Source organism: Galeopterus variegatus, unplaced genomic scaffold (assembly GCF_000696425.1).
Source record: "Galeopterus variegatus unplaced genomic scaffold, G_variegatus-3.0.2 Scaffold339, whole genome shotgun sequence".
In the NCBI taxonomy this organism is placed as follows: domain Eukaryota; kingdom Metazoa; phylum Chordata; class Mammalia; order Dermoptera; family Cynocephalidae; genus Galeopterus; species Galeopterus variegatus.
Genome location: NW_007726450.1, coordinates 568,970 through 583,569, shown reverse-complemented (window position 1 = coordinate 583,569; position 14,600 = coordinate 568,970). Strand labels below are relative to the sequence as shown.

Sequence of the window (14,600 nt, the reverse complement as noted above, 5' to 3'; positions counted from 1 at the left end):
ACAGATTTTTTAAAATTCTACATTTATTCATTGTTTCTCTCTATAAAAGAATATGTATTTATATATAAAGCATATAAGATATAAAGATTTAAAAATTCCTTTATAAATTTAATTTTGTCAGACTTTTGGGTTTTTGGTTTGATCATCAAGGTAGATCCCTGAGAAATTAAAGAAGAAAGTTTACTAAAATGCCAAATTACTAGCACATTCTTGTGTGCACATGAGCAGTTGTGTTTCTTGTAGTCCCTACCATTTTTTGGCAGTCCTGGAGGTTGGTTGCTTTTTTAGGATAGTCAGTATCTTCTTGGGTTGGCTGTTTATCAAATAGCTGAAGGAAATTCAAGTCATGCGAATCAATATATTTAACTCAAGAGAGGAGGAATACCTTTATGAAACATCCTGAAATATCTAAAAACCTTCAAAATAAAAATGATAAAAAGGACTCATTTTAAGTATACTAAGGGATAAAAAGGGCGTTCTGTCAAGACAATTGTGGGTAATAAAATCCTTGCATCTAAAGATGGCTTAAAGATGATCTCCACTGCCGTGATTTTACATATGAGGAAATAAAACACTAAGATGAATGGGTTCCCCAAAATGCACAGCTGGACTGTGTTGGAGGTGGGACTAGACCTCCTGTGGTCCGATGCCAGCACAGGTGCTTTTAAATGATGCAGGCAGTTTCTCCTTGTCAGGTAGGATATCTGGATTCCCATGGAAATCTAGTCTAAATAATGATAGCTTTCATATACAAATTAACAAATTAAGCTAATTACCACCAATACCTAAGTATTTGACTTTAAGTACGTCAATGTTGGAACTGCCAGTTTTTAGCCTGAATAGTAAAGTCACTACTGTACTAAAGTAACGACTGTCACAACCCATAATAGCATCCTCTCTTTTGCTTCAGCCCTGAAATTTACTTTTACTTCAACATTATTCTCGTCCGTTCAGTGCATGTGGAGAGCTCTACACCATCAAAGGCAGGCAGACAACAACTCTACTGTCTCCTGCAGTTACTTTATCAAGTTCTTTGTTTTTCCATTCCATTCTCAACCCACAATTTTCAAAGAACAGTCCTGGAGGAAGTTGTCCCTAGGTCGTGATATGAAGAAAAAAGGAATGTATGTTGCCGGGAGGAGGTAGTGACAAGGGGGAGGGGTGTAGCCCAAGGAAGAAAGAACAGAAAAGGGGTTTCTGCCTTCACCACTCTTGCAGAGACTCTCAGCACCTTAAGCAAATGTATTACTTTACACGTGCACGAAGGCAGACTGGAGGGTTCACATTTTATTGAATCCAACTTCCTGCCATTTTTTCCTCGCAGGCTGCGGAGGAACTCTTTATGGAGACAGCGGCTCGTTCACCAGCCCTGGCTATCCAGGCACCTACCCAAACAACACTCACTGCGAATGGGTCCTCACTGCTCCTGCTGGGAGGCCTGTCACTGTCAGCTTTTACTTTATCAGCATTGACGATCCCGGAGACTGTGTCCAGAACTATCTCATCCTCTATGATGGACCTAATGCTAATTCTCCATTCTCTGGACCATATTGTGGAGAAGTGAGTAAAAGGAACGTTTTTAGATTCCCACTTGTTATTTTTAAACAATGAAAATAACTCAGCATAGGCTTTTAAAGATAGACACATGCAAAGCACAAAGCACAAGCCTTTTAACAAATTCATTCTCTGATTTTCCTTTCTATTTTGGGAGCATGAGTGCCATCTGGTGGGCATTGTGTTAAATTACTATTTATAGTTTCCAAACTCCACTGTATCAGAATTACCCATGGATATACTTAGCATTACAGACTTCCAGTTCCCAACCGAACTTACTGAATCAGAATTTCTCAAAGACAAGCCAGGGCGTATTTTTTTATTGGTTGTGAATATTCATGAGATACAGAGCTGATTGTCACCCCTCGTGCCCAAGGTGTGAAGGCCAGATTCATACTAGCAGCATATGGCATATTATTTTTTAAAAGCTCCCTATGTGATTTCAGTGAACTATCCAGGGTTGAATACCCGTGTTTATTTCTGCATAAATACAAGGATTCTTCAAAAAGTTTGTAAAAATATGGAATTGAAAGATAATGTAAATCTTCCCATGAACTTTCTGAAGACCCCTTGTAGAACTATAGAAAATTTGCACACCTGGCTCCATTTCTTGTAATTCTTGCTGGTAATTGTGGAAATTCTTTGAAGAAATGGTGGCTAGTAGGTTGATTGTTTTTGTAAAGCTCTGATGTAATAGATCTTCCGTAAACATCAACTTAGAATCTGATACTGACTCAGGATTGCAAGTGTCTGCCCTTATTACCCTCTCATTTTTTGTGAAAGTAGCTACTTAAAGAGTTGTCAAGTAAGGAAAATGTGGCAGCTGGTGAGAAGATATTTATTTCTAATCTTTCTGCTCTTTTTTCACTTGAGATTCCTAATTAAACTGGATAGAAAATTACATCACTTGGAAATCTACAGAGTTTTAAAAATATAGTGTAGTATTTATAAAATTAATAAATGTTATTTTCAGAAATATCAGAAAATAGACAATTTTTTCTAGAACCCTGAGAATTCTCCTATATGTTCTTCCAAACACCTTTCTTTGAATATATTTGCATATACACACATATTTTATACTGTTTATTTCTTTGTTTTTGTTTTTTTCACTTACCAATATATCCTTAACACCTTATTATACCAATAAAAACACTGATGAATCATATTTAATCATTGGATGGTATTCCATTCCATCATGCAACCTATTTTATTTAGCAAAGCCCTTCTAGTTGGAAGGTTAGGTTTCTTCAGCTTTTCACTGTTACAGACAACACTCCAATGAACTTTTGGAGGCTGTATTTTTACCAACAGAATTATTACGTGGGGAAAGATTTTGATTACGGGACCAGTACACACTATATCATTCTTATGCACAGGAGGCCCAAAGAGACCCCAGTAAAGGTGCCACACATCAGATGTAGAAGCTGACTAAGTCGTAGATATTTAATTGATAACATTTCAAAAGGTAAGAAAAGAGATCATTTCAACAATGCCATTACTTTATATTTGTATGGCATTTTCTGTGTGTTTTCAAATGCACAACCTCATTTTCTCCCCACTGTGACAATCCTGTGAGGTGGAAGCACAAGTGTATCCTGGAATTTTCAGAGAAAAGGAAACTGAGGCACAGCACAGAATTGACTGCCATTTAAGCCAATGTCACATTAAATTGAAGTATAGAACTAGATACGTCTTTTTTTTAGACTTTTGGTGTTCACAGTATTTTCCCAGTTTCATATTTTCTTTTATAAATGTGGATATAGTTCCATGTGTCATGTTTTCTTCCTTAAAGATACCACGATTTCTTTAATATTTCATAAAGATTAAATGGAAATACAAAACGTAATTGTAAACAAAAAATATAAAACATAAATATAAAGCATAAAGTCAGTTTACATACAGAGTGGTAGTGGAAGTAGCTCCTTATTTTGCTAATATAGTCACAAACCATATGATGATTTAGAACTATTTTATGCTGTGGTGAAATTAAATGTCATTGTTGACAGGAAAGTCCTGTGTCACTCACAGCTGCAGAATCTGAACATCTAGAAAATGAAAGAACAGGAAAAACCAGAAGAATCAAAGGAGAGTTTAAAACTTCTGTTAGCCGTCCATACTAATTGTCAACATAGAATAAGAAGTCGAAATCTGGGAGCAGATTTCTAAATATCCCTAGTGTGCTAAAAACAATACCTGCAACATGGCAGTATCCTGATAAATATTTGTTAAATGAGTGATGAGGAAATGAGAGAAAACTTAGACCCGTCTATCCCTTTCCCTCCACATGCACACATACAATGTCCCACAGAAGGACGCAAAAATAAATCTCAAGAGGAAACTAGAAGTGTTGAGGATAAAAATAGTATATTTTACTCAGGCGATCATTTTAGTTACAAATGCAAGTATGTGTCTCCATCAGAAAAATTGAATTTCTAGCAAGAACTTGAATCAGAATTCAAGGTTTTTAAATAACAGTTTTATTGGGATATAATTTACATACTACAATTCACCTAAAGTGAACAACTCAGTGGTTTTAAGTAGATTCTCAGAGTTGTGTAGCCATCATTACTGCAATTAATTTTAGCATATATTTATTACCCCAAGCCCTGTACCCATTAGTGTCACTCCCCTTTTGCCCTCTACTCCCCCCTGCCCCAGCAATTTTTTTTATAAAGTATCTACATTAATTCTTGGCATGGTTACTTCTAGAACTATTTGCAGGTTCACTGTAACTCCGTGAAGCTTCTTTATATATTATTTTTTTACTAGCTTAACCTTTCCCCAGAAATGTTTAAATTTGTGAAAAGTATAATTTGCTGCTTCTTTTTTCTTCACTTTTAGGATACTGATATTGCTCCCTTTGTGGCTTCCTCAAATCGGGTCTTCATAAAATTTCATGCTGAGCACGCAGCTCGTCCATCCGCATTCCAGCTAACTTGGGACAGCTAAATGGGTAATGCCACGTGTCCACTTGTCCCTAGGCTCTACTGCAGGGCCATCAGACATCACGCTGGACAGAATGTCACCATCCTATACATGACTCCTGCCTGTGCTACTGAGAATAAGTCAGACTTTTAAGGTTTTCACCAAAGTATTTGTGGAATTGATATTTGTACATTTGTGTTTTTTTGAGTATAGGATAGAGCTTCTTTAGTCTTGCCTATGCGCATTTTTACTTCGAATATTTTGAACTGAAAATTTTAAAATTTCCTTGAAGAGTTGAAAATGATTATGGCACATGTGATGTAAATTTTAAGAAGTTAATGATAAAATGGAAGTATGATTTGCAGTGTGAGGGTCAAATTAGGGGTAATAAATATTATTGAATTGTACACAATTATGTTGCATTACTTCTTAGCTCATTAAAATTCTGTCTTTCACTGTGGGGTATATATAAATTTTCAAGTTGAATTTTCACATTTTGGCAAAGTATATAATTACACACACACACACACACACACACACACACACACACACACACACACACACACGAATCTTCCAGAGCATAAACTTTGAATCCAAGCTCCCTATGTTTGAATTTTAGCTCTACTAATTAAGTGCTTAGTTAATCTCTCTGTGTCCATTTGTGAAATGGGATTATTTTACCTGTCTCTTAGGGTTGTATAATTAAATGAGTTTCTGCAAGTGAAGCATTCAGAACAATACTTGGTGTATATTAAGTAATCAGTAAATGTTAGCGTCTGTGTCTATTAGGACTTGTATGACTCACCTCCCTACTATACAAAGGTACCCACATTTCCCATACACACTCCTCCAAGGCCACACGCAAATGTAACCTGTGTTCACCCTTTGTCATGTTCCTAAATCAATCCAAGCTTCACCAGTGGTCTTGCCTTGACTATAGACAGGTTTGCTGTGACCTCTGAATTCTCTCAATTTCCCTTCCATTTGCATCAAATTCCTGTTTTTCCTGGCTATGTTGAGCCTTTTCCCCATTTGCTCCCAGGACTTTGTGCCATCCCAGTTATTTACTCTCTATGAGCATTCTTCACTCTCTGTTAGCAGCTACTCCATATTCCTAGAACATTCCCTTTTTCTTTTCTCATGCTGAGCCTTTTCTCATGTACTTCTATACACTAAAAATGATTTGCCTTTTCCTTCAAATACCTTATCCTTTGTTCACAGCTTAGCTCAAAGCTATTACCTGCATGTAGCTTTCCAAATCCGATTAGTAGGAATTTCTCCACTTTTTGGTGTTTTCATAGCAAATTTTGTAATCAAATAAAATATTTGTTACATTTTTTCTTTATCATATGTATTAGTTTGTTTCTGTTGCCTATAACAGAATACCTGAAACTGAGTAATTTATAAGAAAATAAAATTTATTTCTTACAGTTTTAGAGGCTGGGAAGTCCAGGGAACACATCTGGTGGGAGCCTTTTCCTAGTGGTGACTCTAAAGCAATGCAGGGTATAACATGGAGAAATGGCTGAAGCAAGAGAGACAGCTGCATTTCTCAGTTGCTCTCCTTTTAAAGCCGTCAGAACCATGCTCACTACTCCGTGAATGGATCAATCCATTCACCAGGGCACAGTCCTCACAATCTAATCACCTCTTAAAGGCCACAGCTTTCAATTACCATAGTAAGATTTACTGCCTTCTTAACACTATGTAGTGGGGATTAAGTTCCAATAAATGAAACTTTGGGGGACACATTTACCCATAACATCATATTTAGTTATGTACATTTAGTTTCCCCTGATTAAATTGGATGTTCTTTGAGGACAGGGTTCTTGAGTGTTCCCCATATTGATAAACATTTATGGATTCCCTTTCAATTGAAAAACTGTCAGTGTGCTCCTGCTCTGTCAACTCTACTTTTGCCAAATGCAGGCAGATCACAAGGGAAATGGGTTAACTGTGACTGGGAAGACTCTGAAACAGCCAAGTGACCATTAAGAAGCTAGGCGATGCTTTATGGCTACAGAGGGATGGGACTAAGTTGTGCTTGCTGGGGCACCATGGTAACCAAAACTGTAGACAGACACCGAGAAGGAAGACCATCATGGGGGAGAGAAAAACATTAGCTCTAAGCAGAGCCTGCAGAGATCCTGAAGTCCTCAGAGACCACTTGTTCTTAAAATGTCACTAGATTAAATGACTAAGTATGCTTACTGCTGGTATTTAATGCTCTGCATTTCTAAGATTGCTTTTACCCCCTAAAGCAACGCATTCCTTATATTAATTTTTTTCAGAGTAAAACACAAACCATAATCTCCATTATAATGCCATTGTTTTCATCCTCAAATTTTTCTCTCTTCTTTTTGCCAATGCATATATATTATTCACACATTGTAATATGACTGCACAAAATGTTGTAGTCTACATATTCCATTCATTACATTAAAAGAATTTTACATATTTCTCGTACTCTCGATTATACTTTTAAATTATATAGTACATCAGTTTGTATACTATATTTTATTCGGCAGCTCCCTCTTTTTATATATTTGCTTTGTTTCCAAATTACTACTGTAATAGATGAGCATTCACTGAATATTTTTGCCATAACTTAAAAAACTTTAAAGTTTACTTCAAAATAACATAGATTCACAGGAAGTTGAAAAGACAGTACAGAGAGATACCATGAACCCTTCACCAAGTTTCCCCCAATTTTTCATATTTTGTGAAGTATTTCCTACAGGCCACTTTCCAGGAAAGGTGGAAGTTCTTTTTTATCTTTTGACCTGTATTGGTAAAGTGTTGGTTAACAGGATCAGAAAAATTGGGATTTCCACCACTTATCAAAATCCTGCTACTTTTGGAAAAGTCTTCAGGTGGAAGCCAGAAGTCATTTTAATTAGATAATTCATTTCAGGGAAAATCCCTGAGTGTTCCAAAATTGATAAACCCCCTAGAAATAAGTTAGAACTAGTATTTTAAATAATTTATATTGAGGAGAAATTCTGTCTGTTAATATATTTGGAAAAGCAAATTCTCAAAGAAATTATGCTTTAAGGGGGATCACATTCCATACCTGATACATAGTTCTGCATATTTCTACTTGGGTTAAACAAACATAGATCATTCATTATAAAGAATTATATTCACTGTCAAGTATAAAGAATAAACAGCACCACAAAGTAAAGAATTGCATATGCCAGACTGTCCCTGAACAGCACAGGGGTAACATTTCAGAATACACTAAATCATAGGGTGTGTTAAAATTTCTTACATGAATATGACAAATCTATATATATGTATTTACTGTCAAGAGTACAGAGTTTCCATAATCACCACCATTGCCTATCCCTAGCTTAACAATACAGTATATGAAGTTATGAATAGTTAAACAATACAGGTTGTTATTTAACAAGAAGTAGAAAGTTTAACAGCACATCATTGTCTCATATGTTGCCAGACATGGAAGTGAGGTAGTTAGCCTCTTTTTCATAAGAAGACCCAATGCTTTTATAAAGTTTTTCACTGCCTCTGGCAAAGAAGAAACCATTACAAAGGAGATTTGCTCTATGGTAAATATGAAAAGTTAAGTCTTATTAAGAACAAGAGACCAGTGAATGAAAGAAGCTGTGGAACATATTACTTCATCTTGCCCTAATATCCAAATACAAGAGAATTATTTCTGCAGAGTAGAGAGCCACATAAATAAAATATTCTCATTTCAGAAGTTTCTGCTTCCTTTAACTATGCATTATGGATAGACATATCAGCTTAATGGATTAAAGAACAATGAGTGTGATGAATAACATCATCAAATCCAAAGAGTCTTGACAAGCTGGAACAATGGACCAATTGTAACAAGATGAAATTTGATAGGGATAGAAGTAAGATCTTGCTCTTTAATTTAAAAATGAATTGTGAGGGTACAGAATGTGGACAAAGTTTAACAATGTCATGAAATGACATAGGAATTTTATCGGAAAGCCAGTTTAATGTGACGCAGCTGTCAAAAATAAAGATGATTTGATCTTAGATGGCATCATTAGAGTGACAGTGTCTACAAGAGTCATTGTCACAAGGAGGCATATTAATGTATCCAAGATGGGTGTATACAAAATTGAAGAAAGCACAGCAGATATTTTTATGTGATTTTAAAATTGAAAACTTAATGCAGAAAAAAAGAGACAAAATGAAGCTCTACAAAGTCTTTCAGACTCACTTTCTAGGAAATAGGCAGTGACTTTTAGTAGGAAAGTGACATTTTCATGTACAAGGATATTTCAAAAAGTTCATGAAAATATAGAATTAAAAGATAATATGAATCTTCCCATGGACTTTTTGAAGGACCCTCATACAGCAAAAGGGAAGTGGGTTTAATAAGTTTTCTAGTAATTCACCTGGAAGAAGAATAGAGTCCTGGCTCTACTGTCATTAGAAAGACCCATCTCATATCCTGCGGTTCTGCTCTATGTTTAATCCACACATTTGTAAATGTTGGTTGAGCATCTAGTATGTGACACGTACTAAACATACTGAGCATGAAGTGGAGAATAAGACTGCCACACAACTCCATCAAACTGATGTCTCCCTACTGCACAAAGCACACTTCTCAGATCCACTTTGCTTGGATTCATGAGCCAGTGCTGAGGCAAAATTCTCAATTTTCTTATATGCTGAAACTTACGTTGAGCCAGCTTTCCAGCTCTAGTTGCCAAGTGATAACTTCTCTGCTTGCAAACTGTGTCACCATGAAGCTCCATTGTCAGCAATCAGACCCTTAGACAGGCTAACAGTCAACCAGGTCCCATCGGTACAGGCGTCTGGTTGTTAGAATACTGAGATGCACCAAAATGCTTCTTTCAGGGCATAAGTGGAATCCAAAAAGCTGTAATGTAAAGTTAATCAGTTTGAGGGAGGGGTGGGAGGGGATCCTATCTGGAGCAAATGGAAAGCAGCATTCTGCATGGATCTGAAGGGACCAACAGAAGCACAAACGCAAAGAAAATGAAATGTTTATTGCCTACAACTGATCATATACTGAACTGAGAAAGTCTCAAGGTCACATTCTAAACCCATCCACTTCAGGTGATAATGGGAACTTTGCCGGCCCGGTGGCGCACTGCTACAGTGCGCCGCTTGGGAAGCGCGGCGGCGCTCCCGCCAAGGGTTCGGATCCCACATACAGACCGGCCGCTCACTGGCTGAGCGGGGAGTGGGGGCAACGCCAAGGGTTGCGATCCCGTTGCCGGTCCCGGTCCAGTACGGGCGCGACACTGAGGGTTGCGATCCGTTGCCGGTCACGAAAAAAGACAAAAAGACAAAAAAAGAAAAAAGAAAAAAAAAAAGACATCCTGTTCTGAAGAGTGGGGCAGGGGACAGAAGACAAACCTTAATACCATCTTCTGCCCCCAGCCTCCCTAGAATCCAACAGCTAAAAGGTGAATGCTTGGCATACAAGGGGGCTTGAGGATCCTGTTCCAGCACTACCTATGGCCTTTCTGATTCAGTCCTCCTGGGAAATACCCATCCCTATGCCCTCCTGCGAACCCAGGGTTGGGGGATCTCACCCCCTCCCTCCTTTCTTGTCACCCAAATAACTGGACCTTGGCAGAAAGAACTCATGTCTCTAAGCCTTAAAAGTTAAGTCTAGCACTCACTGGCCAGAGTTGTCCTCTTCTGGCCTCCAGGGACCTGGCTGGCATAGTTTAGTGAGAGGACACCACAGGCTGCCTCTGGACCCAGTGGACTCTGCTGGCACTTCAGGCATTCTTGTGAAGAACACCCGAGAATATTGACGGGTCCGTGACAATACGGGACTAGGGGATGCCCAGGATGTGGGTTCTACTTATCGTAATTTCCTATTAAATTTCACCTCCATTTAATGGAAGGAATTTGTTGAAAACCCACATGCTCACCAGGAGGAGCATTAACAGCATTAATTTTATTAAGAAAACTGAGAGCTAATACCTATATAGCATTCGCTGTATGCCAGGCATCATTCTTATATATTACTCACTGATATAGAGTACGAAGAACCTTCACCCCCATTTTACAGATAGGAAAAATGAGGTATGGAAAAGTTATATAAAACCCGGGTGATAGAGCCATGATTCTAATCTCAGCAACCACAGGAGACAGTGCCTCACCTCCTGCTTGAAGGACTGGTGTGAACTGATTAAATATGACAGTCAAACTATTTTGATAGATCTACGGAAATTATTAAAAAACTGGCAGTGTTATATGAGCTAGGAAATTTTTTAATGTAATTTTTGTTAGTTTAGTAAAAACTATATATCATCAACAGTAATGCTATGGTGAAATTTTTTACTTATTGAGATCACATTACTGTTTATTTAATGGGCCAAGATATTGGAAGAAGAATGAGACGATAAGTTTTGGATATCTGATGAAAAATTGGCATTTTTAATTTTAATTTGGTAATTTAATATCTATATATCAGTAAGTGGTTTATTATAAATATAGTTTAGGGACTAAAAAGGCATTTTTTTTTTTTTTTTTGGCAGCTGGCCAGTACTAGAAAGACATTTTGTAAATTAATGAATTACATATAAGTATATATTAACATATCAGTTGCCATAGGTCTGGTGTGTCTTTTGTGGACCAGGAATCTTCCATACTCTCTTTTTGGCTGGCCTACTCTGTGGGCCCAGGGGGTAGGGGTGGTACATTTCTCCTAATGGGAAGCACTAAAGCGTAGACTCTATGTAAGGGTATTAGCCCATTTTCTGCTGCTTATAACAGAATATCTGAAACTGGGTAATCTGTAAAGAAACAAACTTTGTTTCTTACAGTTTTGGAGGCTGGGAAGTCCACAGCCCAGGAGGTGCATCTGATGAGGACCTTCTTCTGGGTGGGAACTCTCTACAGGGTCCCTCGGTGACCAGGGTGTCACGTGGTGAGAATGAGCTGGGCAAGAGACAACTAACCTTCTCACTCGCTCTCCTTATAAAGTCATCAGAACCATGCTCATTACTCCATGAATGGATCAATCCATTCATGAGGGAACAGTCCTCACGATCTAATCACATCTTAAAGGCCCCCCCGCCTTTTAAATACCATAATTGGATTTCCCATCCTCTTAGCACTGCTACAATGGGGGTCAAGTGTCAATAAGTTTTGGGGGGACATTCAATCCACAGCAGTATGCACAGAGCACTTGACAGTGATGCTGTGGAGGAGATTTAAGCTCTGAGAAGTATTGACTTTTCTGTGCAGGATCAGCTACATATTTTGCAGGACCGTTTGCTCAGAAACTATTAGACATTTCAAGATGGCGACAGTAGAGAATTAAGCCAAGCATTGGGCCCATCTGAACATGGAGCTGTATGTGACTTCACAGGTCACCTACCCAGGAAGCTGGCCCTGTTTCCATGTAATATGCTTTTTGTTTTCTTTTCTTTGTGGTGTTTTTTTTTTGTTGTTGTTGTTTTCTTTGTGGGTTTTTTTTTTTTTTTTTTTTGGCAGCTGGCCAGTTACAGGGATTGAACCCTGGACCTTGGTGTTATCAGCACCGTGCTCTAACCAAGTGAGCTAACAAGCCAGCCCTCCATATTATACAAATTTGGAATTTAGAGACACACTGCATCAAGAATTGTATTGTTAAAAGTGAAGAGAATGACAGGAGGGTTACAGGGGAGTTGTGATACTGTGATATCATAAGAAATATGTGTTTAATCTCTGCCCCTGGTTCCTGGCTCAGACCACTTAAAAACCCTTGTAATTTCCTGAGCAATAGGGGTAGTAGGTGCATCTTTTGTTTTAATATTTGGTCTTTGATCCTGACTCCTGACACAGAACCCCTAATCCCTTGGAATTTCCTGGGTGACAGGAGGATCTTTTGTTCTAACGAGGCCACTCTTGATGGGGACTGGTCACCAGAAAGACTGGGCCATTATTAGAAGCTTGGAATTTTTAGCCCCACCCTCCATCCTCTGGGTAGGGAAGAGGCGCTGGACATTGAGTTAATAACCGATCATGCCTATATGATGAAGCTTCTATAAAAATCCCTGAGCCTTGGGATTCATCGTGAACATTGAACACTTCCACGTGCCAGGACGGTGGTACTCCCACCTTCCATGAGGACAGAAGCTCCTGCACTTGGTACTCTTTCAGGCTTCACCCTGTATCGTTTCATCTGGCTGTTCATCTGCATCCTGTATCATATCCTTTATTAATATAACTAACTGGTAAATGTGTTTCCCTGAGTTCTGTGAGCTATGCTAGCAAATGAAAAGCCCGAGGAGAGAGCAGAGAGTCTTGGGAGACACATTTACAGTTGGTTCTCAAAAGTACAGGTGACAACCTACTCACTACCTGTGATTGACATCTGAAGTGGGAGCAGTCTTGTGGACTGAGCTCTACCTGTGGGACCTGACTCTAACACCAAGTAGATAGTGTTGGAATTTAATTGAATTGTAGGCCACCCAGCCAGTGTCTGCTGGGTCATTGCTGGGTGTGTGGGGACCCCCCGGGGACCCCCCCACACACACACACATCTGGTGTCAGAAGTTTTGAGTGCTGAGTGCGTGAGAGTAGCAAAAACACTTTAATTATTCTTATCCCAAACAGGAGTAAAAACAAATTTCTAGAAAACAGTAACTGAATAAAAGCATGCTGACAAATGAAGAAGAAATTGCAGCCCAAAATAACTTCAAGAGAGAAATCTCTGTTCCTAGTGTTTTCTGGCTGTGGGGCTGACAGCGCGCAGTGTGAGAAGGTGACAGATCAGAGATTTACTTCTAGCTTGTCCAGAACCCATCCTCAGCTACATCCTCGCGCAAGCAGTCGCTCACCCAACTTCCCCACTTCCGCCCACAGCACTCTGCGCTTCCACAAACCAACTGAGCATGCGCCAATACTAGTACGCAAGCGCCTATTCGGTCCAATCAGAAACCCAAAACCAAGGGGATTCCTTGCGCATGGACTAACCCCGGCATGGGGCGGAGTCTCGAAACCAAATAGCGGATGTGATTGGCCGGCCTCTGGGTCTCCCATTTTTTTATGGGCGTAGCCTCGCCCGTGAGACACGTCTAGTGAACTGTTCTCCTAATTTGGGAAGGGTCGGGCGCGGGCGGGGCGTGGAGCTGCGAGTGGCCCCGTGTGCGCCTGCGCTGAGCTCTGGGCCAGGGCGTGTTCTTTGTCCGGGGGCTCGTTTGGCACAGTCGTGTGCGTCTCTCGCCACCGGGGTTCGTCCCGCGGAAGCCTGTCGTCCCACCCCACCCGGACAGGTGCTGCCCTCCGCGGTGAGTGTGTGTGGCGTTGCACGTGGGTTGCTTCTCCCTGCGCGGCAGGAACGGTGCTGGATCCTTCCCTCTCCCCCGTCCCTCCCTGCCCCGCCCTGTCCCGTCCTCCTTCCCGCTCCCAGACCCTGCCCTCTGATGCCTGAGGGAAAACTGGAGAGTGGCAGCAGGAGGGTTCTTTCCTTTCTGTCCCTGCACCTTGCTGCCATCGCCCACGCGCTTCGTTGTTGTCCTTTGCTACAGACCATGTCCAAGTCTCTCAAAAAGTTGGTGGAGGAGAGTCGGGAGAAGAGCCAGCCGGAAGTGGACATGAGCGACCGGGGCATCTCTAACATGCTGGATGTCAACGGCTTGTGTAAGTTTTCGGATAGGGCCTTCCCCTGGGATGAGCTGGAAGAGTTGCTAAGTTTGCCAAGGAACTGTTGGTCCTGGGATGAGCGATGATGGTGGTTTAGATCCCAGCCCTGCTCGTACACATCACTGGTCGGTAGCTTCTCTCGGAAGGTTTGCAATCACAATTTGTTGTGTTTCAGCTGGAAAATGAACACGAGAGTCCAGGGTGAGAATCACTCAGACAGTTGCTGCCGTGCTTCATCAGTTGTCTGGGCTGACTTACGGCATTTGGGTGGGTGTTCCGCACAGTTTACTTAACAGCCACTTTATTTTTTAATTGAGAATCGTTTTTGAGTCATTCTTTCTTTCTCCTAGTATAGTCTTTGTCCATGAACAAATGTCACACAAAAGTTACATGGGTAATAAGCATTCTTGTGTCTGTAGTATTTTAAGTATTTCTTGACTCTACTTTTTCTGGGTCTGTATTTTCCTTAGTTAGGCTTTTGTTACTTCTTGTGCTGTTGTGATGTT

The 14,600-nt window shown here is 39.9% G+C and overlaps 2 protein-coding genes across 2 annotated transcripts in view; both read left to right on the top strand.

Moving 5' to 3' along the window:
- The window catches only part of CUBN (cubilin (intrinsic factor-cobalamin receptor)), a 121,979-nt gene extending 118,961 nt beyond the window's left edge, over nucleotides 1–3,018 (top strand). Inside the window, exons 35-36 of the mRNA XM_008567728.1 lie at nucleotides 1,325–1,560; nucleotides 2,931–3,018. Of these exons, the coding sequence (XP_008565950.1) occupies nucleotides 1,325–1,560; nucleotides 2,931–2,975 (281 nt within the window). The 3' untranslated portion in view covers nucleotides 2,976–3,018. The remainder of the gene's footprint in view (nucleotides 1–1,324; nucleotides 1,561–2,930) is intronic.
- Nucleotides 3,019–13,606: 10,588 nt separating this feature from the next.
- The window catches only part of RSU1 (Ras suppressor protein 1), a 194,108-nt gene continuing 193,114 nt past the window's right edge, over nucleotides 13,607–14,600 (top strand). Inside the window, exons 1-2 of the mRNA XM_008567727.1 lie at nucleotides 13,607–13,739; nucleotides 13,980–14,091. Of these exons, the coding sequence (XP_008565949.1) occupies nucleotides 13,983–14,091 (109 nt within the window). The 5' untranslated portion in view covers nucleotides 13,607–13,739; nucleotides 13,980–13,982. The remainder of the gene's footprint in view (nucleotides 13,740–13,979; nucleotides 14,092–14,600) is intronic.